This window comes from Cervus elaphus, chromosome 9 (assembly GCF_910594005.1).
Source record: "Cervus elaphus chromosome 9, mCerEla1.1, whole genome shotgun sequence".
In the NCBI taxonomy this organism is placed as follows: Eukaryota; Metazoa; Chordata; class Mammalia; order Artiodactyla; family Cervidae; genus Cervus; species Cervus elaphus.
Genome location: NC_057823.1, coordinates 109,195,158 through 109,222,512, shown reverse-complemented (window position 1 = coordinate 109,222,512; position 27,355 = coordinate 109,195,158). Strand labels below are relative to the sequence as shown.

The following is a 27,355-nucleotide window of genomic DNA, read 5'->3' as shown; positions in this document are numbered from 1 at the left end:
AGGATTATCCCTATAATAATGAGACCTGGCAAATGCCAAGAGGAAATACCTTCTTAATAGCTTCTGGACCTTGAATATATTACCATATGTGAAACAGATGACCAGTCCAAGTTTGATGCATGAAGCAGGGCACTCAAAGTTGGTGCACTGGGACAACCCAGAGAGATGGGGTGGGGAAGGAGGTGGGAGGGGGCTCAGGATGGGGACACATGCACACCAGAGGCTGATTCATGTCAGTGTACGGCAAAAACCACGACAATACTGTAAAGTAATTAGCTTCCAAATAAAATAAATTATTTTTAAAAGGATTATGAAACAAGTGTTTAAAACTAAAACAGATGCTAATTATGCCTTCAAAAAGTAAGATAAAAATTAGTATAAAATTATTAAATCATGTTTATTTTGACTGTGCAGCAGAGAAGAAAGTATAGCAACATTTACTGTTCTCTAAAGCACTCAGTTTTATTCCTGTTTGATTTTTGCTATTTTCTGAAAAACAAAACAAAACAAAAATATCAACAAAAAAGTTCAACTTAAAAAACCCTAAAAATTCTTCATACAATCTCAAAAAAAAAAAAGAATGTGGATAAATACACAAGTAGGAATATAAAATATGAAGATACATAATTTAGGCAACTAAGCCTATGAATAAATTAGATAATCGATATTAGACAGAAACATTCTTTTATCTAACCACTTCCATACTGGTTTATCTTCTACTCTAACAGCTTGTATTTCTCGTCTATGATGGGCATGGGTACATTTCAGTTAAGTTCAGTCGCTCAGTCATGTCCGACTCTTTGCGACCCCATGGACTGCAGCACGCCAGGCCTCCCCATCCATCACCAACTCCCGGAGTTTACTCAAACTCATGTCCATTGAGTCGGTGATGCTACCCAACCATCTCATCCTCTGTCGACCCCTTCTCCTCCCACCTTCAATCTTTCTCAGCATCAGGGTCTTTTCCAATGAGTCAGTTCTTCACATCAGGTGGCCAAAGTATTGGAGTTTCAGCTTCAACATCAGTCCTTCCAGTGAATATTCAGGACTGATTTCCTTTAGGATGGACTGGTTGGATCTCCTTGCAGTCCAAGAGACTCTCAAGAGTCTTCTTCAACACCACAGTTCAAAAGCATCAATTCTTTGGCGCTCAGCTTTCTTTATAGTCCAACTTTCACATCCATACATGACTACTGGAAAAACCATAGCTTTGACTAGAAAGACCTTTGTCAGCAAAGTAACGTCTCTGCTTTTTAATATGCTGTCTAGGTTAGTCATAGCTTTTCTTCCAAGAAGCAAGCACCTTTTAATTTCATGGCTGTAGTCACCATCTGCAGAGCACCCACAAACTTCAAGCTTTAAATATCTGAACCAGTTAAGATATTCTGGAAGTAGTATTGCATAGTTACATTGTAGCACATTTATCAGGAGCCATGCACAATGGATATTTTTTTTTTTTGAGACCTATTTCTATTCCCAAGATTTTGAGAATTTCTTCAATGTTGAATACTTCATGGAGTATTTAAGAGTATTAGCCCTTGGTTCCATTTATCTGGATCACAAATTTTAGTTTCCTGGCCTGGCATTCTGTTTCAACTGGGCATATTTCCCAGGAAATAATGAGTATTTGCTTAAACACACAGTATCTGTGATCTTTTTTCCTTTGAGATTCTTTTATAGGAGAACCCTCTGTTGTTAATAGCCTGGGGCAAAGGTTCTGGAGTGAGGCTGACTGGACAGCTTTCCTTTTTAATTTCCTAACAAATGACACAAATGGCATAGCATATATACCCACTCTCTCCAAAGATGTAATTGAAAAATCCTTCAAGAAACCAGACAGAGTGTACAGAAGAATAATCACGTAGGACGCAATCGTCCTTACATCAAGCACGAAGCAAGCTCAGCCCTCCCTTCTCTGTCACCGTCCAAGTTAAATGCAAAGTCTCTGTGTAAAGTCATGCTTTTCATAGCATGACCATGATTTCCGCCAGTCTTGTACTTAGATCTCATTTTCAGCTCTTTCTATAAATGGACAGTTCCTTCCTCACCCAGATATTCTCAGAAGGCCTACATGGAAAACTGATACTCAGAATGATGACTTTCTTTTTGCAATGAACTTTAAAAACAAAACAAAACAAAACACCAGTACTTATATGTGGTGTGGGGAGAAAGGGCTAGAATTGAGGGTGATCCTGGAATAGGGCTTCAGCCTTACCTATAAAAGGTCTCATTTTTTTGTGAGACAGATGAATAGAAATATTATTACGTTAAGTTGAAACAATTCAAATCCCTGCACGTTTTCTCTGCTCTAGGCCGCCTGCTGCCTGTGCCCGGCGTCACTGGGTCCTTAGAATCCTGCCCCCTCCCCTGCCCCCTCTTGGGGTTAATATTCTACTGTATTTCTTTTGCATCAAGAGACTGTATGACTATACATGTCTGTTTATATATATTATGAACCCTGCTTTTTAAATTAAGTACATCAAACTCTCCTGTTTTTTATTTCTAAACCTGCCTTGGCCTCTATAATTCCAGTGTAAGTTAGCACTTCAGAGCCTGAAAGCACGTTTATTTTCTCTCTGACCCCCTCCTCCTGCAGCGTCCTTGCTGCATGCTTCTCCTGCCGTGTGGTTCAGCAAATCACGCCTTCCTAGGTAGCCTCTACCTCTAGCACAGTGGATGGATTACCTCGATCTCGTTCAACCACTCAGTTCCCTTTTACCCCATTACACAGCCTCAAGGGTGATATGGATACCTGCAGGGAAAAAAAACAAATGGAAAACAAGCCTCTCTTATGAGACAGCATCGCCTTAAGAGCATTGTCTTATAAGACGGCAAAGCAAGAGTTTGAAATAGTGTTTTTATAATAATTTTATGTTAAAAAATAAATGACTGAATTGACAGGAAAGAGCACCTGCAACAGCTTTTTAATTTGTCTTCTTTGATCACTCTTCTCTCTCAGATCCATCGTCATAATGTCACTATCAATATATGGATAAAATAGACTTGATTTTAAAATATAATTGCTCTGATGAGGAACCTTTGTTGGGTCAATATTATCCACCAAAGCGAGTCTCAATCCCTTAGCCTAGTGCACAGATTCTTTTAAAATTTGGTGCATCCTGCTTTTCCAAGTCCATCTGCTTTCTGGGTACCAGAGACTCCATGCAGTAGTCACGCAAAGTGACCAAGAAGCAAACGGTCCCCGAAGCTGCCAGACGCTGCCACGCCCAACCCTGCCACGGCCTGTGCTTGCTGACAAAGGCCTGTGGCCGCCTCTTCACTCGCCCAACTCCTACTAATTCTCCAGTGTCCCCCCTCTGCAAAGGCCCACCTAAGGAGGATTAACTATTCCCTCCCCTCTGCATCCTTGAGCCTTAGGCTCAGATAAGTATGTCATTTATCACAACAAATTCTGATTTATCCTGTACAGGTCTTTCTTCTTTTATAGCCTGTGAGATCCTTAAAGGGCAAGATCATACTGTGTTCACTCATAATCTTGGTGACAACATGGAGTCTATTAACACATTCAATGTTCATTTTATCAGTGAATGAATCATTCATTCATAGTGAATCAATATGAGTCAATCATTCATTCACAGAATAACCAGACTGAAAACCACAATCACAGAAAACTAACCAATCTAATCATATGAACCACAGCCTTGTCTAACTCAATGAAACTAGGAGCCATGCCATGGAGGGCCACCCAAGACAGGAGGGTCATGATGGAGAGCTCTGACAAAACGTCCACTGGAGAAGGGAATGGCAAACCACTTCAGTATTCTTGCCTTGAGAACCCCTTAAACAGTATGAAAAGGCAAAAAGATAGGACAATGAATGATTAACTCTCCAGGTAGGAAGGTGCCCAATATGATGAGATGGTTGGATGGCATCACCAACTCAATGGACATGAGTTTGAGTAAACGCTGGGAGCTGGTGATGGACAGGGAGATCTGGCGTGCTGCAGTCCGTGGAGTCGAAAGAGTTGGATACGACTAAGCGACTGAACTGACTGACTGAGAATGACCATTTTGTACTGTCACAAGAAAGACTTGCTCTTATCACTATTATAAATAAGCTGTTGAAAGGACTCTGCTATCTCAGTCACGGAAGGGACCCTGAGAGACCACTAGGGTAATTTCTCCCTGATCCTTCCATTTCAGGCTGCTCAATTCTCTGAGGATTTCTCCAACCTACCTATCTCCCTGTTATACTTAGTATTCAGTATTAGACAACAATTACTAAGTTGCCCACCAGCTTTACTATCATAGGAAACCCTTAATTTGTTGTCTCATTCTTTCCTCAATCCTCTTTCAATGCTTCTGTCAACTGGTCAGCAATTAATGGTCAAAAATGGGCCACCCCACTTGGTATATAGTGCTGAATTCAGGGTTCTTCTTTTCCCCATGTTGTTGGAGATCTGGAAGCAGGAAAGAAATTCAGGATGAGGTCAAATAAGGACATATGAATTAGAGAAAGGAAAAGTTCAATAGCACGATTAGAAGGGAAGGGTGATGGACAGGTTGTCAGGTAACAGTTCTAAGGAAAATATAAAAACAATAGAGGATGGCTAAAGGGAACATACTGTGATGGTGTCCACATTTTTTCTGAGAATGAACATCTCACTCGTAAGCCTGTGGTGGAGATGGTTGTCTGGTGCAGCACTCACCCTGCTAACGGACCCTGAGTTCATGCGGGGCCGCGGTACGTCCTGTAAGGGACATAGTGGCAGCTTCCCTGGTCTTCAGCGGCTGGAGTGAAGTACTGGCAAATAACATACAGGTGGAAGTGACGCGTGGGGCTTCTGGAAGTCCGTTTAACATGAAAATGTGCTTTCTTGGTGTTTATTTCTTCTGGTTGTGTAGAATGTAGACTTAATGACTGATTTCAAGCAGTCATTTTGGACTGGGAGGAAACATACTCAGGAATGGTAGAGTAAGACAGAAAAAGTCTGAATCCCTGACACTGAGATCCACCACACCTGCGGAGCCACAGCTGTGGAACCCACCTGGACCGCCTACCTCCAGATCTCCAGTCTATCAGAGAAATCGACATCTGTCTTATTTGGAGAAAGTGGAAATAGTGACAGATTTTATTTTCTTGGGCTCCAAAATCACTGTGGATGGTGACTGCAGCCATGAAATTAAAAGATGCTTGCTCCTTGGAAGAAAAGCTATGACAAACCTAGACAGCATATTAAAAAGCAGAGACATCATTTTGCTGACAAAGGTCCATATAGTCAAAGCTATGGCTTTTCCAGTAGTCATGCATGGATATGAGAGTTGGACCATAAAGAATGTTGAGCACTGAAGAATTGATGCTTTTGAACTGTGGTGTTGGAAAAGACTCTTCAGAGTCCTCTTGGACTACAAGGAGACCAAACCAGTCCATCCTAAAGGAAATCAACCCAGAATATTCACTGGAAGAACTGATGCTGAAGCTGAAACTCCAATACTTTGGCCCCCTGATGTGAGGAACCGACTTATTGGAAAGACCCTGATGTGGGGAAAGATTGAGAGCAGGGGGGTAGGGGGGGACAGAGGATGAGATGGTTGGATGGCATCACCGACTCGAGATGTATGAGTCTGAGCGAGCTCTGGGAGACGGTGAAGGACATTTCCTGTCTTTCTGTGCTGCCATCCATAGGGTGGCAGAGAGTCAGACATGACTGAGCGACTAAGTAACAATGCTTGGATTTTCACTTCTTACAATGACCAACACTTCTGAGGTTTCAAAAATTAAAACAGAGAACATTTTAAACTGAAAGCTGTCAGTGATATATACTGCTATGAAGGGAAACTATAGTGGTTTGTCTACGGTGCTTTCTTGATTTGTGTGAAGCATGTGTGTTCAGCTGTGTCTGACTCTTGGCGGCCCCATGGACCACAGCCTGCCAGACTCCTCTGTCCATGGGATTACCCCAGCAAGGGCACTGGAGTGGGTTAGCTCCTCCTTCTGTAATTCTGTTTTTAGGACCTTGCATACCAGGATTCTCATCCCTGATCCTCTAGTAACTAAACGTGGAATCTTGAGGAAGTCATACTCTTTTGACCTTAGTAAAATGAGAATGAGATGAACACTGAAGTTCCTTCTAGCACTAAAATTCTGTGAATTTAATCATACATTTCCTTCAGTGGCTTTCTTAGTGCACTGCTTGTCTCATCTCTGTGAATTCAAAAGTTGTTAAAATGAGTTAGTAATGTAGTTCTTATGTGTCTACTTATGAGATGAAGTGACTAAGAAACATAAATCCCATAGAAGAATAAGAGAGATAACGCTAAAACCACCCTTCTCCTATGTTTCCATAACGGCCTTTCCACAAGCACAACATGGCATTCCTCGAGGTGTATGTGTTTGGTTTCACCTCCGTTCCCTTACAGATTCTGAGCCCATGAGGGTGGGGAAGGGGTCAAGAAAATGCATCTTCCTGGTGCCAAGCACTGACTTGAACATAGCAGGTGATTTTGCTGAAAATATGAGTAAGTGAAGGAAGATTTGTATAAAAAAAATGATGGTCCTAAAATAAAATGATACCTAGTTTTACGACTGGTAACCTGAAATCTTGTCTCTCTTCTTTGTAACACAGATTTTATTTAAGTTGTGATGTATTCATGAGTCAGAAAAACTTGAGAAATTCTTGATAATTTTTACAAGCTTTATTGGCTTTTAGGTTGCTGCCAGATTAAGAGAGTCATCAAGAAAAGAAAGGGGTGGTGGCGAGCGTCATGCCGTCTTGGATCAAACGCTATTGTTCTGCCTCTGACTGTGGCCTGTACCCCAGGGTGCCTTCAGCCTGTTCTGGGAGGCTGGGAGGATGGGCAAGGATGCGAGGACTGTGTCATCTCTGGGGACTCTGGCTGGGAAACCCCACCTACAGCCTTCTCCTCGTGAGGCTAGACCAGGGCCATCAATGAGAACCAGGGGCCACCCTCGCTCACTGCAGTCCTGCACACCACTGGAATGAATGACACGTCTGCTCACACACCTGCCTGACAAAAAGCAGCTGAGTAAGGTGACAAAGGGTTCCTGGCTTTAATCCCAGTCACAAAGCTATTTCCCTGTCCTTTTCCCTGGAGACTCTGTTTCTACTCCTGAGTGGGGATAAGAGCAGCTGCTTCCTGAAAGGCAGGCGCAGAGCTCCTCTTCCTTCCTCCTGGCTCCCCCAGACACAGAGCTCCTGTCCCTCCTCCTGGTCCCCAGGCTCAGAGCTCCTGTCCCTCCTCCTGGTCCCCAGGCTCAGAGCTCCTGTCCCTCCTCCTGGTCCCCAGGCTCAGAGCTCCTGTCCCTCCTCCTGGTCCCCAGGCTCAGAGCTCCTGTCCCCTCTCCTGGTCCCCAGGCTCAGAGCTCCCCTCCCTCCTCCTGGTCCTCAGGAACAGAGCTCCTGACCATTCTCCTGGTCCCCAGGCTCACAGCTCCCATCCCTCCTCCTGGTCCCCAGGCTCAGAGCTCCTGTCCCTCCTCCTGGTCCCCCAGGCACAGAGCTCCTGTCCCCTCTCCTGGTCCCCAGGCTCAGAGCTCCTGTCCCCTCCCCTGGTCCCCAGGCTCAGAGCTCCTGTCCCTCCTCCTGGTCCCCCAGGCACAGAGCTCCTGTCCCCTCTCCTGGTCCCCAGGCTCAGAGCTCCTGTCCCCTCCCCTGGTCCCCAGGCACAGAGCTCCTGTCCCTCCTCCTGGTCCCCCAGGCTCAGAGCTCCTCTCCCTCCTCCTGGTCCCCAGGCTCAGAGCTCCTGTCCCCTCTCCTGGTCCCCAGGCACAGAGCTCCTGGCCATCCTCCTGGTCCCCAGCCTCAGAGCTCCTGTCCCCTCTCCTGGGTCCCCCAGGCGCAGAGCTCCTGTCCCCTCTCCTGGGTCCCCCAGGCTTAGAGCTCCTGTCCCTCCTCCTGGTCCCCAGACACAGAGCTCCTGTCCCTCCTCCTGCTCCCCAGGCTCAGAGCTCCTCTCCCTCCTCCTGGTCCCCAGGCACAGAGCTCCTGGCCCTCCTCCTGGTCCCCAGGCGCAGAGCTCCTGTTCCCTCTCCTGGTCCCCCAAGCTCAGAGCTCCTCTCCCTCCTCCTGGTCCCCAGGCTCAGAGCTCCTCTCCCTCCTCCTGGTCCCAGGCGCAGAGCTGCTGTCCCCTCTCCTGGTCCCAGGTGCAGAGCTCCTGTCCCCTCTCCTGGGTCCCCCAGGCTCAGGGCTCCTGTTCCTTCCTCTGGTTCCCCCCTCCCTGCTGTCCTGCAGTGGCGCCCTAAAATCAGCATAATTGAACCCCTCATGCAGAATAAGAGGTAGTCTGAGTGTCATTTATAAATGCCTTCCTCATGGAGACTTATATGAAATTGTGCTTCACATAGAGATATTAGGACTTTTAATACAACACAGTAAAATTGCAGTATTAAACAACATACCGCAGTATCCTGGGGTTCCACATACTGTCTTCATGAGTACTTGATGTTCCACGATTTTGGAGAGTCCAAAATCAGCTAGAAGACAAGAAAAAAAAATTAATGAAATGAGTATTTTCTCAGCTTTTATAAGGTAACAGATTACTATTTTATTATTCAAAGCAAAACTTGTTTGTTTTGGTATTTGATATTGGGGTGGATATAGAGGACAGTCACTGGGGAGAGTAAACTAAAAGAACTAAATAATAATTTAAGTCTGGCCTTAAATTGGAAAAAAATTTACCCCATAACTCCAATATTTATTTTATGTTTTCTCTGTAATTACTAGCTTTTAGTAAATAAGCTATTTCTTCTGGAAATAATAGATGCAATGGATATATTTTGTATAATGTTAATTCTAAGATTTGAAACTAACTCTAAAGGATAGCATAGAATTACTAGTAAAATCAGAACTTTCAATCCATTGGAAGAAATTAGAATAAAAAAATTGGACTTTCTTAAATGTCAAGAAAATGAGCAGAAATATCAAAGGTTTATTCTGCTTCAAAATAAATAGTTTCATTCTTTAGTGTATTTGATGGACAAGAATTTACTCTCATTTGAGGAGCAGGTAACTTGGTGCAAAAATCCTTTTTATTTATTTCTCAGAATATTACCTAGATGAAACATGATCAAAAGTTGCTATCATTATACTCTATTTGCTGGGCTATATCTCTCTCACCCAGGAAACATGAAAACAGTTCAAGGGCATTCTTCAAGAGAGGCAGGTGGAGAACTGAGGCCATTTTAGACTTCAAAGGTAAACCCGCGTTTCCATGGAGTGCTGATCCTTATCAGAGGCAGCAGCAGGAAGTCCTTCAGAAAGGAAGGCTCTCCCAGCTAAATTAGTATCTATCCATCCATTTAAAGAAATCTCTTTAAGGATAAAATCTTTGAAAATGCTGTTAAAGGAAGCAACAAAGGGAAGCCTCCTGCTGCTTGCTGCCTTTCAGGAGTGACCAAGAAAACAGGCTGGTGGCCCAGCAGGACGTCAGCATTTTTCCTTTAGGTTCTGGTATTCATAACGTATATTATGTTGTCTGAGCTTTCCCGTGATATGTACAACTTAATTTTCAAATACCTTAACATAAATGCAGTGAACTCATTAGATTAGCATTATAAAGGACAGCGCCAAGAGAGCAGTGCCCTTCAGAGGATTTAGAACAGATTCTCCAAAGGAGATTTCATCTAAACTAGACTTTATAATTATTTTTGTAAACAAAGATTTGCTTTGTATGGGACAAGGAAAGTAAAATTTAATATACATTTTTTTTCTAAAATGCTGATTTACTGATGTCTCCGGGTAGATGAGAACTTTCCAAATCATCTCTGTAGTTCTTCAAGTTCTTATTGGGGGAAAAAAAATACAAATCAAGGTTTCCAGAGTTAAATAAGGCTTGGGAAGAGCCTTACAGACATTAATTTAGATGTTAAGTCCACACATTAGCACTTACAACTTTCTGAAAGCCCTGCAGAAATAAAGCCTTGCTTAGCTGACTCAGCGTTCCCTGACTTCCTTGACCAAACCCAGCACCTCCATACTCATCCCCACAAGGGGTTCACCCCCCCTTGTTCACTGAAGACCGGCGTTCTGTGGCCTGCACGTTGAGAAATAGAGATCTCAATTCATCTCTGTTCATATAAACAAATGGCTCAGAGCCAGAGTACACGGATATGTTCTAAGCATTTTGTGTCAGAGTTCTTCACTATCTAAAATGAAGCTCCAACTAACTTGTGATAAAAGTCGATAACCAAAAGGAAATGTTACATAATCTGTGATTTTCTTCTATAATAAACTTATCTTCAAAATACAAGGTCAACTCCTGAAGTCCCTGTCTTTTCCAAGGGCTGTGATTCCTTTGTGTGTCCAGCTATAAAGTACCAACTTGCACACATTAATTCAAGCTAATATTCTAGGAAGGAGTACAGACTTCCAAAACAATGTATTATTCCTTTACAGGTTTCATTATTTGAGGAAACTGAATGGAGACAAAACCGGACAGAGCAACATTTACAAATTCCACGGAATAAATCTCTTCTGCTTTGGGAACAGGGATAAAAAGACATCAAGAAATACCCTTACCAATTTTGAGCGGTGCATCTGGTGCCGGAGTTGCATAGAGAAGATTCTCTGGTTTGAGATCACGATGGACAATCCCATTTTCATGTAGGTACTAAATATGGACAGTAATGAAGTAATAGTCATGTAATTATATTTATGGTGCCAACATTTATAGGTAATCTTTCCAGAATTATAATAATCTTTACTAAGTTATATAATTCAAACACACACATATTAAAATTTAAAAATAAACACCATAAAGGTGAATGCATTTTAAATTATATGTCATTTGAGAATAGCTTATACGTAGCTTCCTAAAAATGAAATGCAACTTAAATTGTATAGAAGCTGTTGCCACAAATAAAATATTTACTTCTCAGGGAACACTGATTACAGTTCTCATATGCATATTATCATATCAGCTCAAATTGGCTAATTATTATTATAAATAATAAAGTCAACATGCCCTGTGTTGAAATTTGTCTGATTTATTATCTGAAAGACATAATTCTATGTGTCATCTTAGAAGTTCACAACCATAGCAAAGACTTCATAATTATTGTTTGAACAGACATTTAGACGTGAGTAATTACTATAGAGAACTACCTTTAATATGATAAATATTGTTTAATGACAATAAATGCTTTCATAGGCTCTTTGAGGATTAGTATATCCAACTATCATTGATATTATCTTAAAGATTACCTCTAACATTCATTTTATTATATTTTAAATTCTTTTGTAAATCATGTGTAATCACACATGTAGCACATTTTTGTTGTGAATGTTAAAGTTCTACCTGACCCTGCTTCTCCTCCAAGGGAAGTCTACGTCCTCTCCAAAAGTAATCATTCATCACTTTGAAATGGTCTGAACTTTTCTCTATGCATTTACAAATATGAGTACATGCATACAAAGAAATATACCTGATTTTTCCATTTTCTTACATAAATGTATCACTAATAAAAATTTTCACTCTGCTTTTATTTTTTAACAACATGTTTTAAACTTTTTTCCCATATGTCACCATAACTTATTTTATTTAACCCTTGTATTCATTTTTTGTTGGATATATCACTTTTTATTTTGCTATTTCCACTTTGATGGACATTCAAATTTTTAATGCAGTAATAAACCTTCAATACTTACAAATGTCAGCATTTTTGCTGATATTCTCTAGGATAGATACCTGAAAGCAGGTCTGGTGGGGTCAAAATGTATATAGATTTTTAATTTTAATATATACTGCAAAATCACTTTCCTAAAAGACTCCAACAACATTTACTCACATAAACAGTGTAAGCGTATATGTTTTCCTAATATCTAAATACCAAGTTTATATTTTTAACTTCTGTTGAGATGGAAGATAAAAATTATGTGTTAAGTTTGGTTTAATTTGTCTTTCTCTGTTTACTCATATAGTCTAGCTTCTCTTTATACACTTTCCTTTTTATAAATTGCCCATTCAAATCCTTTGCCTGTCTTTCTGTTGCATTGAGAGAAAAAGTTGCCAAGGTGCTGCAGCTTTTCTCCTTTCCTGTGGCATAGAGGAAGGGAGGAGGTCCTTCTTTCTTTCTTTCTACTCAAGCCAAGTAAAAGGAAATAAAAAGCTTCAAGGCTGCCTGACACGTGTCATTTAGTGGTCTGAGGAATGGGACTGACGCCTGGCTCACTCATGACAAAACTGGGAAACAGCTGGAGCAGGTGATGGAGGGGAGAGGGTCTCAGAGAGGCTCAGCTTCCTCCCCTGACAGCTGGACAGAGAAGCACGTTTCTCACGGACCCGTAGTGGACTGTGCAGAAGGGCTTTGGACGCGGGTCCCCAGAGGAGGTCCTTCTGCTGGAGTGCCCCCCGCAGGGGTGATGCCACCTCATCTTGGCATCACAGAAAGCAGAACCCGAGGGCAGTGACAGCAGGCAGCTGAAGGGCCACTCAGATCACCCGGAGTGAGAGAACCGTCCTGCAGAGAGTCCCCGCAGAGCTATCAAAGGTGACCCACAGGGGAAGACAGCAGGCATTTGTAACCTGCCACAACCAGAGACCACTGTACCAGCTCAGGGAAGACCAAGATATAATCTCCTGTCTCCTTCCGGCTCCGCATCATCGCCTTCACATCCCAGTCCTGGAAGAACCACAGTCGGCACCTAGCCGGTTGGAAAAGAGAAGAAGAAAAGCAGAAACCAACAGGAATCCATACCACTATGTTTATGAATTACAGATCCCAAGGGGGGGAGGCAAGAAATTTGAAACTGGGTGAGTCTAAAATTTTGGTGTTTTCTTGAAAAGATGCTCAATAATCACTAGTTATTAGAGAACTGCAACACAAAACTGCAATGACGTCCCACTTCACACCAATCAGAACGGCTGCCATTAAAATGTCTACAAATGACAAATGCTGAAGAGGGTGTGGAGAAAAGGGAACCCTCTTACACTGTTGGTGGGAATGTAAACTGGTGTAGCTACTATGGAAAACAGTATGAAGGTTCCTCAAAAACTAAAACTGGAATTACCATATGATCTGCAATCTATTCCTGGGCGTATATCTGGACAAAAGTACAATAAAAAATGATACGTGCACCCCTGTGTTCATAGCACAATAGCCACGCCATGGAAACAACGTGAGCATCCATTAACAGATAAATGCATAGGAAGATGTCGTACACACACAAAGCAATACTACTGAGCTGTTAAAGAAGAAAACAAGGCCATCTGCACAACATGGATGCAACTACAGACTCTCCTACTAAGTGAAGTAAGTCAGAAAGATACAGACAAATACCATACGCTATCATTTATATGTGGAATCTAGACTGTGACACAAATGAGCTTATGCAGGAATTAGAAACAAACTCACAGACAGAAAAGACTTGTGACTGCCAAGGAGGGGGGTGAGGGACGGACCAGGAGTTGGGATCAGCAGATGCGAAGTATTACACACAGAATGGATAGACAAGGTCCTACTGCACAGTGCAGAGAAATGCATCCAGAATCCTGTGATGAACAACAACGGAAGGAATATAAAGAAGAATCACTTTTTAATATTCTGAATCACTTTGCTGGACAGCAGAAAGCAACACAACATTGTAAATCAACTATACTTCAATAAAAAAAGGAAAAAATAAAATTTTGGTCTTTTCCTTTCCAAAAGGCACTGGAAAAATTAGGGCATGGCCTGAAATTTTATTCACTGACGAGAAGAATGGATTTACAGGGTTAATCTGTCAGAGCAACAGTGAGAAAAAATAAAATTTTGCTTTTGCACATGTCTAACCACTTGCTCACTCCTTGCACTAGATCAATATCAGGTAGCTAATTAAGATCATGGCATCTGGTCCCATCACTTCTTGGGAAATAGATGGGGAGACAGTGGAAACAGTGTCAGACTTTAATTTTTTGGGCTCCAAAATCACTGCAGATGGTGATTGCAGCCATGAAATTAAAAGACGCTTACTCCTTGGAAGGAAAGTTATGACCAACCTAGACAGCATATTGAAAAGCAGAGACATCACTTTGCCAACAAAGGTCCATCTGGTCAAGGCTATGGTTTTTCCAGTGGTCATGTATGGATGTGAGAGTTGGACTGTGAAGAAAGCTGAGCGCCGAAGAATTGATGCTTTTGAACTGTGGTGTTGAAGAAGACTCTTGAGAGTCCCTTGGACTGCAAGGACATCCAACCAGTCCATCCTAAAGGAGATCAGTCCTGGGTGTTCATTGGAAGGACTGATGCTGAAGCTGAAACTCCAGTACTTTGGCCACCTGATGTGAAGAGTTGACTCATTTGAAAAGACCCTGATGCTGGGAGGGATTGGGGGCAGGAGGAGAAGGGGACGACAGAGGATGAGATGGTTGGGCGGCATCAGAAACTCGATGGACTTGAGTTTGAGTAAACTCCAGAAGTTGGTGATGGACAGGGAGGCCTGGCGTGCTGCGGTTCACGGGGTCGCAAAGAGTCGGACACGACTGAGCGACTGAGCAACAACAATACTGCCATTCGTGTCCTGAACACTTAGTTTACATTCCACGCACCATTATAAACACCATTTAGATCTCTTGGCTTACTTAAACTTCACAGCAGCTTTATGATGGAAGTCACATAATTCCTGTTCTGCAGATGAGAAAGCTGAAGGATAAAGAGGCTGAGAGATCCTTACAAGGTCACAGCTGGACGTCGTGGTGGTGGGCTCAGATCTGGGCATCTGCCCATGCAGGATTCCCAAGCAGGAGCTCAAGAACCACTTACTGCTTGACTGTGTAGTGTGGGGATGAGATGAAAATACAAATGAAGGAGAAGAGGGGAGAACAATGGAGGAGAGACAAGGTATTTAGTAAGAGGGGGAGGAGAAATGAGAATGGCAGAGGACCACACTCAGCCTCAAATCATACCCTGGAAGAAAACACCGCACCCCTGAGGAGGAACATACTATATCTTGTATATCTGTAGTGTGAAAGGCAAAGATGTGAGTGTCTCATACAATAGCTTTGGAACATATCTAAGAATTGCATAAATCAATAGAAAATATTGATTTTCTAACCCAGTTTAGAAGCTCCATAGCTTGGGGAAGAAAATGATGCTGAAAATAGTGACACAGTAACAACAAATGAGATGAAGGGACAAGTGTTGGTTTAGCAAAGTACTAATTATATAAAGATTTTCATTAAATGTTGTTCTGGCTTTCTTGAACAAAAATGGTGGTTTTGTGTTTTAAGTGCAAATTTTAAAAAAGCAAGACACAACAAACAAAACATCATTTGGCACTCCAAAAGGAGAGCTAAGAGAAGAAGAGTTTTATAGAAAATAATAGATCTAGGAGTCACGCACTACCAGAGGGACAAACTGAAAAGCACATAATGGAATGAATGCCAACAGTCCTGATCCCGACTTCCAAAGACAGAGGCAAGGATCATTTGCTGTAAGCGACTTGGTGTAGAAAGATTATTAATACTCATGATATAATCATCCAGACATGTGGGAGACTTTATTGACAAAATGGCAATTTTATTTTTGCTTAGACCCACTGATTGCCTTTGATCAATAGTTACTACTTTTAACCTTTACATTATTTCCAGTTGGGAAGCCAGGAAGAAGACAAACATGGAGTATGATCTTCTGCCTCCCCCCAAGGAGACACAGTCATCGGAAGTAGCTGCGCTTCTAGAGCGTCGATTCTCAGACTTTCTGGCCTCAGAACTTCTTTACAGTTAAAATTTTTAAGAACCTCAAAGAGCTTTTGTTTATGTGAGCTCTACCTAACATTTAGTTACTCTGCAAATGGTTAGAACTGAGAAATCAAAAAATTACTTTTAATTTAAAAATAAAACAATAAACTCATGACAATATACACATTTTAAAATATGAATAACTATTTTCTAAGATATGAAACTAGTGAGCACTATACCACTATTTTAAAGTTTTACAAATTTCTTTCATTTCTGGCTTAACAGAAAACTGCTGGACTCTCACATGCACTTCTTTCTCTACCGTAAAACCACATACCATGTTGTTGCTGTTCAGTCCCCAAGTCGTGTCCAGCTTTTTGTGACCCCATGGACTGCAGCACGCCAGGCCTCCCTGTCCTTCACTATCTCCCAGAGCCTGCTCAAACTCATGTCCATTGAGTCGGTGATGCCATCCAACCATCTCATCCTCTGTCGTCCCCTTCTCCTCCTGCCCTCAATCTTTCCCAGCATCAGGGTCTTTTCAAATGAGTTGGCTCTTGGCCAAAGTATTGGAGCTTTAGTTTCAGCATCAGTCCTTCCAGTGAATATTCAGGGTTGATTTCCTTTAGGATGAACTGGTTGGATCTCCTTGCAGTCCAAGCAACTCTCAAGAGTCTTCTCTAGCATCACAGTTTGAAAGCATTAATTCTTTGGTGCTCAGCTTTCTTTATGGTTCAACTCTCACATTCATACATGACTACTGGAAAGTAAGGAAAAATGCTTTCATATTATGATGAAATGATTTTGACTTTACACACCCTCTGAAAGGGGTTTCAGTGACCCTCAAAAAAAGTCCCTAGAATATCTTTGAAAAATTCTGTCTTATAGCATCAGAAGTCATAAAAGCCAACCCTAAATATTTGTTGGAAGGACTGATGCTGAAGCTGAAGCTCCAATACTTTGGCCACCTGATGGGAAGAGCTGACTCACTGGAAAAGACCCTGATGTTGGGAAAGATTGAAGGCGGGAGGAGAAGGGGATGATAGAGGATGAGATGGTAGGATGGGATCACCAACTCAACAGACATGAGTTTGGGCAAGTTCCAGAAGACAGTGAAGGACAGGGAAGCCTGGCGTGCCGCAGTTCATGGGGTCACAGAGTCAGACACGACAGAGCGACTGAACAACCACGAACTGAATAATAGGAACACTGCCCCTTATTTTCAAACTAGGTTTTAAATAAAATATACCCTTCTAATCTCAACAAATCCTAATCTTATTTTGATACAGTGAGATCACTGCACATGGAGAAGTGGGGAAGAAAAGGATATTAAGGGTGAAAAATGCTTCTCAAAATTGTGTACTCATAGGAAAATGCATCAAGACATTTTACCATATCATATGAATGACATAGAACTGATTAAGAAATACCTAATCACAAAGATATAGACCTTATCAAGGTATTCTCAATCTTAGCTGCAGATTATTTAAATCATGGAGAGTCAACATAGACAAGAGGATTAAAAAAACTAAAAAATAAGATTATTGGATATTCTAGAATAAGCCATCAGGGAAGCCCATTGTAGAATAAACCAAGTGTTAGAGGTAATAACAATTAAAGTAAATCAGGGACAAGCAAGGAAACATATTGAAAATCTGAACAACAGTTTGGGAGAAGACCTACAATGTCTTCTATATAAATCCAACAATTTAATGGGAAGAAATAATGAATCCGACAAAAATTGTAGCACCTAATTATTGAAGTTTATCTTGAGTAACAGTAACTTTTAATAAAGAAACTGGAAGAGCAAATAACCAGATGTGTATGAATTTAATTAAAACTGGAATAAAAAGAAGGAGGAGGAGAAACAGACAGCCTCCGAGGCAGAGAAGCACACAACTAATTTACTGGCTCAATTTTTGGAAAGTGCATTCTCTTTTTAGAAAGAAAGCATTAAATGACAAGTATAATTTTATCTGTAGACTAATCAAAATAGGAAACAAATAGTTTTTAAGGATCTTATAATAATAAATTTAATGTGTTGGTACCAAAGGCATATCTTAGCTGAGTTCTGTTTCAGTATCACACTATTGGTTTTGATCAAGGGTAATACAAGAAATAAGGCGTATAAAGCTTTGAGATATTGCTTTTGAAATGGTTATTAAGGAGTAACATCATGACAGGTGCTCTGGGGCCATTTACACCAAGTATACTATTTATTATCTGTGTGACCTTAAGCAATTTGCCAACCCTCTAAATCTCAGCTTTCTCATCTGCAGTGTCCACTCTGCAGGCTGCAGTGAGAAACCCTTAGCATGGAGTAGATATTCCACTTCACAAACAGTAGTTATTGGGACTCTATCATTGTTCTTTTATGTCTCTTATAAAATGCATTTAGAAATCCTTTGAGATTTGGAATATTTGCTCTTTTCTGAAGTATCAAAGGGTACTTTGATCAGAAAACACTTGCCTTTTATTTCATTCCATTTCCTTCAGCTTTGGCTGCCAAGCAGCCCGGTGACAGAGAAGCTCCAACTGCACTAATCAGCCTGATTCACACTGTTTACTTCTCCTTCTCCTTGCTTTTTAAAAAATTCTTCTTCCACTTTAATAGCTTTATTTTTCATTTAATTTACCAAAACATCTCTTTCCAAAAGATGAAATATAAATTACAGGGAGATTGAATATGTTACATATCAGCCTTCTTCATTGTTGAAACAAGTCTGAGTCAAACAAGGGCTGAAATTGCTACAATGTGTAACAATGTTTAGACATCAGAAAAGGCGCAGTTTGCGCAGTTAGGATCTGGAACCTTCTCACCATGCTTCTCCCAGTCATCACACAGCGAGCAGCTATGACGACTCACGCTGCGCGGACCGGCCGCCGCCCCCAGAGCCTGCTGTTTGCGCGCGCCCCCTCTCCGGGGCCCTGGGGGTCTTCCGGCGCCGCCCTGGGGCTGCTGCAGGCCCTCCCGCCCCCGGCCGCAGGCGCCCAGGCATCCCCCTCTCCCGCCGGTCCCGCTTTCAGCACAGACGACCTCCGCACTAGGCCGGCTCTCCTCATCCTCACCCTCAACTATAAGTCAGGTCCTCGGGGAGGCTGTCCCAGATTAACATGCTCTCTTACGCACACACGGTCTCATGTGCTCTCACAATGCTTTCTATTTTTCTTTACATCATGTCTGTTTCTCTGCAAGCTTTATGTTAAGGAACATCTCCCTCGCTAGACTGAAAACTCCATAAAGACGAGGACATTTTTACCTGGATCCCCAGATACCTAGTTTTTACTGTACGGTGCCTATGCTAAATGTGCACTCAATCAATACTTTTGAATGAACATTAAATAAATCAAGTTTCCTATAGACAAGCATGTTATTTTAGTCTTTAGTCAAGAACTTACAGTTACATATTCAAGAATGATGGCAATCTGCACCTTTTATTCATCTGCCATTATCAATGGCAGAAGTTTAAATTCTTCTGCTTATATTATAGTGATGTATTTCCATAGCAACATCAGTTTGATACATTTAGCTGAAGTAGGACGTCTGTTTATGAAACATACTATACTTACTGGATAATAGTTCTTAGTCACCTCAGCGGTTCTCAGTGAGTATCAATTAGATAAATGAGATTTACAGCATCACTTTGAGAAAAGCCAAAATCCAGAAAGAATATTTTGACTATAAGATCGGACAAAAGGGTTTCATCTTCAAAGTGACATTTTGAATAATTACATATTTTTTTTCTTCTGTAGCAGTATTAAGTTGATTGTTATGGCTGAATTAATTTCTTTGTATCCTTTGAAGTTTACCTGAGTATGCAATACAACATAAGCCGCAGGGGAGTTTAGAGAAAGACACTTGAAGATTCGTCTGTTAGTTTTCCCTTCAGTTTCCTTCACGTCTAAAACATTCATAAACTGTACTGGCCATTGTAATAAAATGGAGCTGAGCTGCCCAGCCACAGTGACACAGTAGTGAGGAGTGAGCACATCCACAGACCTCTGTCTGCAAACAGAAGAGCCCCCTGGACCTCAGGGGGGCCTGCGGACCAGACCTGCCGCTGACCCTGGAGGAGGTCCCGAGGTGAACGCTGTTATTAGATTACAGATGTGGCTTGCAGTGTTTGGATACAGCAAAGCTTTGCAGGAAAATGCCTGCTGGAGTGGCGATGTCATGGGGAAAGAAAGCAGAATAATTACCCTTTTCTAGAGAGGGTAATTATGAATGGCACTGGGTAGACAAACCTGGGGTGTCGTGTTAGAGTAGGTGATGGGAGAAGTGGTCATGAAGAACAGTCAGACTCCAAGCCTCATTTCTGACTTTGATATGAGCCTCCTGGGTACAGAATCAAACTGGGAAACATCGGTGCTTTTAACAGGTTGAAATTAATTTCCTGTCTATTTGTATATGTGTATGTTATAGAAGTCCTATTAAGTACATATTTGAGGAACAGTCTACTTAGCCTATTTAGCCTAACAGTCTATTTAATCTATTTATGGTGGAAATATCATTTTACCTGTACTATTTTCCCTAGATTCAACCCCAAGTCTAAAACATTCACTGAAGACTTCAAAAAATCATTGCTATCAATAGCAATTATTAAGTCATTCACTTAATAATAAATTATGGAGCAAAAAAATGATGGAAAAAGTCATATGTTCTGATTTAGACAGAATCAAAATACAAAATACAGAACACAGAATTCTGTATTCTGCTAAATTCTGCTAACAGAATACAAAAATATAAAGAAAACTAAAATAATGTACATGTCATCTACAAATAAATCAGTGTCTAAAATGTATTTGTATGCAAAGTCAGAGCAAGTGCATCTTGTGAGGCAACTTTTGAGATTGTTTAGGAAGGATAAGCCTGTGATAATTCCATTCTCTTATTTCCGATGCATATGATCAAATTTCAGGAAAGATGAAGTTTTTAGGAATGGAGGCAATGGAAATGGTTTAACGAATTAAAAGAGGTGACACTCAGGAGACAGTGAATAGCTTGGGAAGAGGTCCGGAAGCGATCTGCAGTTACGGAGAAGGGAGTTGCACACGTGCTTTTGCAATGAGAGAGGAGAGGTCAGGCTGGAGCAAAAGGGGACAAAGGGAGCGCCCGGACCTGCAGGCTGGCCCAGCTCAGGAGCAGCACAAGACGACTCCGCGTCCTGGGCAGACAGGACTGGGAGGGTGCGGGTACGCGTCAAGGGCACGCCGTCCTCCGGCAAAGAGCAGAGCTCCTTCACGGGCATGGAGACGCGGGAAATATTCTGATGAGGTGTCCATGCTTCAGACCACAGTACGTGATTTATGCATTAATAAGGTAAGAGAGGAGATCCGGGACGTATTTCAAACTGAAAGCTTTTGGATGCAATGAAACGTATATCAAACATGACCAAGGGAAATTCTCTACACTTTTCTTGGGAAACATTTACATCCACAGATGTAAAAATGGTTCTTAAATCAAATATGCGTTGAAGTAGAATGTGGAATTAAAAGAAAAAACTCCCAAACTTATCTTACCATTAGGTCTTTCAAAAAGTGAAATCACCAAAAGCTCAAATTCTCTTTTAAATAGACAAAGATAACACCACTGCCATGAATTCAGGGGGTGTCTAGACATGTAATTAAACTCTCTCTATGGTCCTAATAAAAACTGTGTCCCTGTGTAATGAAAGCTGCCGCACAGTAATTTAGTTTAATTACAGCTATGCTGTGTTCGATGGGCTGTGTGTGGTTAATTGATAATGTCTCAGGAGTTGGTAAGAGGAAGCGTGAATCTCTTTAAAAATCTAACAGGACAAAGAAAAACCTGACATTAAAAAAAGAAAATGGTATTCTGACTACAGTTCTCCTACTGGGGATGAAAATTAAGCTGCATGTATTTGCTCAGAAAGCTTAGTACCAATACACATAAATGTAAGTAAGACGTCAAAGTAAACAATCTACTTACGTGTCACATTTGCTTTGGAGCCCTGACACTACCACTGCTTTTATACTCAACCTCGACTCTGTGACGCCTGCAGAACTGTCAGCAGAATACGTGAGAAATGAGGACTGTACCCACTACTACAGATCAACAGGCCTGGCCAAGACTGGCGGTGAGATCCACGGCCCTGATGGAGAGCGGCCCGGACCTCCGCCTGTAGAGCACCTCGGGGCGGAGGAACGCGTGCCGGACAAGGGCAGGTTCTGGGCGGTTGCATTTATTTCATCTCTGATGTCTTCCTTTCTCTTCCTGGCCTTGACCAATCAGTCATAATTCTATCTCCAGAATATATCTCATATCTCCTCTGTATTTTCACTTTTATTCTCACCACTTAGTATAATCCTCCCTGTTCTCAACTGACACTATTAACATTTGCGTCTATACAAACAGCCCCGTACCCAGGTCATCTCTCTAAAATACAAGATTAACTCATGCCAATCCTCTAGTCTAAAAATATAAACAATTTAAGGGTTCCAGAATGCCTGTAAATTAAAGTTTAATCTCCTCAACATGAAAATTAAAGGCCCTTCAAAATCTGTTCCAATTTCTGGCTATACCTCATGTTGGGACCAGTCTCACCATGCTCTCGCTGCATAGCTTTATTTACTATTTGTAAATCACGCCGTATACATTTTCATTTGGTTCCCAAATAATAAGAATCTTTCATGTACCAAAGTATATTTTCTAAAGATTCTTTAAACAATATTACTCATCTCAAATGCTCTTCCAGAATACTGCCGCTCCCATCCAGAAGAGGAGCTTCATTTCCTCGCTTTGAATCTGGTTTGACTTGACCGGTGACCAACAAACAGAGTGCAGCGGAAGTGCCAGTGTGTGACCTCTGAGGCTAGATTACAGAATCACTGCAACTCCCATCTGGCTTGCTAGAGACTCTTTTTCAGATCCCCACGCTGCCATGTAAAACGTCTGCTTCTCCTAAGACCTCAGGGCTGTGAGAAAACTGGGTGACGTGGAGAAGCCAAGTGCGGCTGTTCAAGCTGACTGCCCCGGCTGGTCCAGTCGACAGACGTCAAGTGTCAGACAGGAGGGTGAAGACTCCCTGGAACAATCCCTGCCTCCAGCTCTAAGCTCCCAAACTTTGGAGTCTTGAGCTATCACGGAATGCAGGTGACTATCATTCCTATTGTGCCCTATCTGAAGTCTGGACCCAGAGAATATACGAGCAGAATAAAATGGTTGTTTGAAACCACCAGGAATGGGGTGATTTGCTACCACAGCAACACCGCCAGGAACACTTCATTCCAGATTACATACTGCCTCCTCTATGAAATTTCCCTCTAATCCCACAATTAGAACAAATATTTTCTTTGTCCCCCCACAGCACTATCTTCATATCCCTATAACCCTCTCATACTGTTATCACAGTTAATTATGTACTTGCTTATCAAAGTAGGAGAGAAATTCCTTTAGAGCGGGGACTGTTGCCAGGCAGACTTTTAACCACTGGACTCGCAGGGAAGCCCCTCACCTGTGTCACTTCCAAGTCTGTTTCTATTGACTGAATTTCCTCCTGCCTTCATGCAGTCTCACTCTAGGTGTGCCTTCTGCATGCATTTCTCATAATTTTTCACTAGGCATATTGTGATTTTGTCCTGCTGGCTGTTTGACAAATACAGATGCATTTGCGATCTTCTTTAGCTTTGTTCTGGGTGCAGCTAAGTCGCGCTACTTGAGAATAGTTTGATCCTTTTGCAGTCTGCATTTAAACTGTTAATTTTGTTTTCTCTTCCCACTCCTGTGTGAGCTACAAGTAGCGTTCCCTCTAACCCCAGGCTCTTGTCCTGGCCGTGGGCTGCTCCTTCTCACGCACAGTCTGCTCAGTTGAAGATCCGGGGAGGGACTACCTGCAGCTCCCCGGAGACCACCCTTCCCCCGGCACCTGCTTGGTGGACTCTGGCCTCTGCCTCCCAGACTCCGTTCTGTCTCCTCGCCTCGGGGAGACTGCCCGGCCCCTCTAGGTTTATCCCTCCCTGCAGGGCCGCCCAAGAACCCTCCTCAGGGGTCACCCAGGCGGCCTGACATCCAGTCTGAAACCTTGTCACCAACACACAGACGCAGACACACACAGAGACACACACACAGAGACACACACAGAGACACACACACAGACACATACACAGAGACACACACACACACGGGCACAGACACACACAGAGACACACACACACACACACATGGGCACAGACACACACAGACACACACACATACACACACAGAGAGAGACACACACACACAGACACACACACACAGACACACACAGAGACACACACGGATACACTCACACAGAGACACACACACACAGAGACACACACACAGACACACACAGAGACACACACACACACATGGGCACAGACACACACACAGAGACACACACACAGACACACACACACACGGGCACAGACACACACAGAGACACACACACAGAGACACACACAGAGACACACACACACAGACACACACAGAAACACACACACAGACACACGGGCACAGACACACACAGAGACACACACACAGAGACACACACACACAGACACACACAGAGACACACACAGACACACACAGACACACACACAGAGACACACACACAGAGACACACACACACACGGGCAGACACACACACAGACACACACACAGAGACACACACACACACATGGGCACAGACACACACACAGAGACACACACACAGACACACACACAGACACACACACAGACACACGGGCACAGACACACACAGAGACACACACACACAGACACACGCAGAGACACACACAGACACCCACAGAGACACACACACAGACACACGGGCACAGACACACACAGAGACACACACACACAGACACACACACACACACAGACACACACACAGACACACACACACAGAGACACACACAGAGACACACACACAGAGACACACACGGAGACACACACACAGAGACACACACACACACATGGGCACAGACACACACAGACACACACACACACAGACACACACACACACACAGACACATGGGCACAGACACACACACAGAGACACACACACACAGACACACACACAGACACACACACACAGACACACACAGAGACACACACAGAGACACACACACATATGGGCACAGACACACACAGAGACACACACACACAGACACACACACACACATGGGCACAGACACACACACAGACACACACACAGACACACACACACAGACACACACACACACGGGCACAGACACACACAGACACACACACAGACACACACAGAGACACACACAGACACACACACACACAGAGACACACACGTGCACACACACAGACACACACAGAGACACACACAGACATACATAGAGACACAGACACACAGACACACCCACACACATGCACACACACAGACACACACACAGACACACACACATGGGCACAAAGACACACACAGACATACAGAGACACACATAGACACACACACAAACACACACACAGACATACAGAGACACATACACGTGCACACATACACAGACACACACACATATTCTTTTTCAGGGAGAAGTGTCAATTAGTTCCCTTTCATTCCATCTTGTCATGAGTAGACAAGGCCAAGATTATTCCAGACATTTTCAACATTTAAAAAATAATACTTCACTTGATATCTAAAACTGGAATTAGGCTCAGCATGTGAGATCACTTTGAACGTATCACTGCTACTGATGTACCAATAAGCGCAGTCAAGGCTGTTAAGGAAAGGAGGAATGATAATTGGAGAAAACCTGCATCTAGTTCAACACTGATCAGAGCCTACATTTAAAATTTCTACTGGGGAGTTCCCTGGTGGCCCAGGGTTGAGAGTCTACCCGCCAACGCAGGGGACACGGGTTCTGTCCCTGGTGTGGGAACTAAGGTCGCCGCCCACACCATATGGTGCCTGCTGCCTTTTCTTTTGGAGAGTTACTGTTTGTTTCTCCATTTTCTTTAATAGAAATGGGCCTATTCAGATTGTCTGCTTCTTCCTGCTTGAGTTTTGGCAAACTGTTTCTTTCAAGGAATTGGTCTATTTCATGTAGGTGATCAACTTTGCTGGCACAGAGTTGTTCATAGTACTTTTTATTTCTCTTTTCACGTTGACAGGTTCTGCGACGATGTCCCCCTTTCATTTCTGGGATTAGTCATTTGTGTCCCCTGTCGCTTATTATTTTTTTAGTTATCCTGGCTAGAGGATATTGATTTTATTACTCTTTCAAATAACTAGTTTTTGGTTTCATTGATTTTTTTTCCTACTGATTTCCTGTTGTCAATTTCATTGATTTCTGTTCTAATTCTTATTTCTTTTCATCTTTTTACTCTAGATTGGAGTCCTTAAAAATAATTTGTTATGTATTTTCAAGTTCTTCATATATGAGTGTAAGACTTTTCTGGTAAGTTCAGTAATTCAGGTATTAAAAATACAAAAAGTTTTATAATTCCATTAAACACTACATTCTTTAAATTGCTGGTATTGTTGATTTATGTTCAGTTTAATTACTTAGTCATCTCCAACTCTTTGTGATCCCATGGACTGCAGCATGCCAGGCCTCCTTATCCATCACCAACTCTGCAGTTTACCCAAACTCATGGTCATTGAGTCTGTGATGCCATCCAACCATCTCACCCTCTGTCATCCCCTTCTCCTCCCACCTTCAATCTTTAAATGACATCAAATACACTGCTTTTAATTGTTAAATGACATTTCTTTAGAAGTCACATAATGAGGTTCATTGTTAAAAGTCCTGAAGTGATACTAAAGCAGAAATCTAACATCAAACCCTGAATAAAATCAATGCAACAAACACAATACATTGCCCATTCCATGAAAATTCCATGTGATAATAAATGCAGTTTCTGGTATTTACAGAGAATATGATTTTAATCATAAGCAAACCTAATAGATTACTTAATAAACTCTACAATGCAAAAAGAATGATATTTGCACTCCCTTGGTTATATTGTCTTAACAAACCATGCTAGATCCTTTCTGCCTGCCCATCATTCCTGGTGTTTAAGAAGAGCTGGATGAACGGAAGGAGAAAGCTCTGAATTCTGCCAACATGAGCTCTCTCAGTCGAGCTATTGTCTGACCTAACTTTCAGGGAAAAAAGGACGCATTCCACAAAATGTCAAAGGAGGGGCAGTAGATGCTTCCATTTTGAAAGCGAGTTCAGTTCAGTTCAGTTGCTCAGTCGTGTCCGACTCTTTGCGACCCCATGAACTGTAGCACGCCAGGCCTCCCTGTCAATCATGAACTCCTGGAGTTTACTCAAACTCATGTCCATCGAGTCAGTGATGCCATCCAGCCATCTCACCCTCTGTCGTCCCCTTCTCCTCCTGCCCCCAATCCCTACCAGCATCAGGGTCTTTACCAATGAGTAAACTCTTTGCATGGGCGGGGGGGGGGGGCGATGTATTGGAGTTTCAGCTTCAGCATCACTCCTTCCAATGAACACCAGGACTGATCTCCTTTTGGATGGACTGGTTGGATCTCCTTGCAGTCCAAGGGACTCTCAAGAGTCTTCTCCAACACCACAGTTCAAAAGCATCAATTCTTTGGCACTCAGATTTCTTCACAGTCCAACTCTCACATCCATACATGACCACTGGAAAAACCATAGCCTTGACCAGACGGACCTTTGTTGGCAAAGTAATGTCTCTGCTTTTCTATAATATGCTCTCTAGGTTGGTCATAACTTTC

General features: G+C 42.4%; 1 protein-coding gene across 2 annotated transcripts in view; it reads right to left on the bottom strand.

Moving 5' to 3' along the window:
• Positions 1-27,355, bottom strand: part of CAMK4 (calcium/calmodulin dependent protein kinase IV) — a 253,686-nt gene that overhangs the window by 28,462 nt on the left and 197,869 nt on the right. For both annotated transcript variants that reach the window (XM_043913774.1, XM_043913775.1), the window contains 2 exons: positions 10,499-10,589; positions 8,380-8,454 (listed from right to left, as the gene is read on the bottom strand). In XM_043913774.1, coding sequence (XP_043769709.1) covers positions 8,380-8,454; positions 10,499-10,589 — 166 coding nt within the window. The remainder of the gene's footprint in view (positions 1-8,379; positions 8,455-10,498; positions 10,590-27,355) is intronic.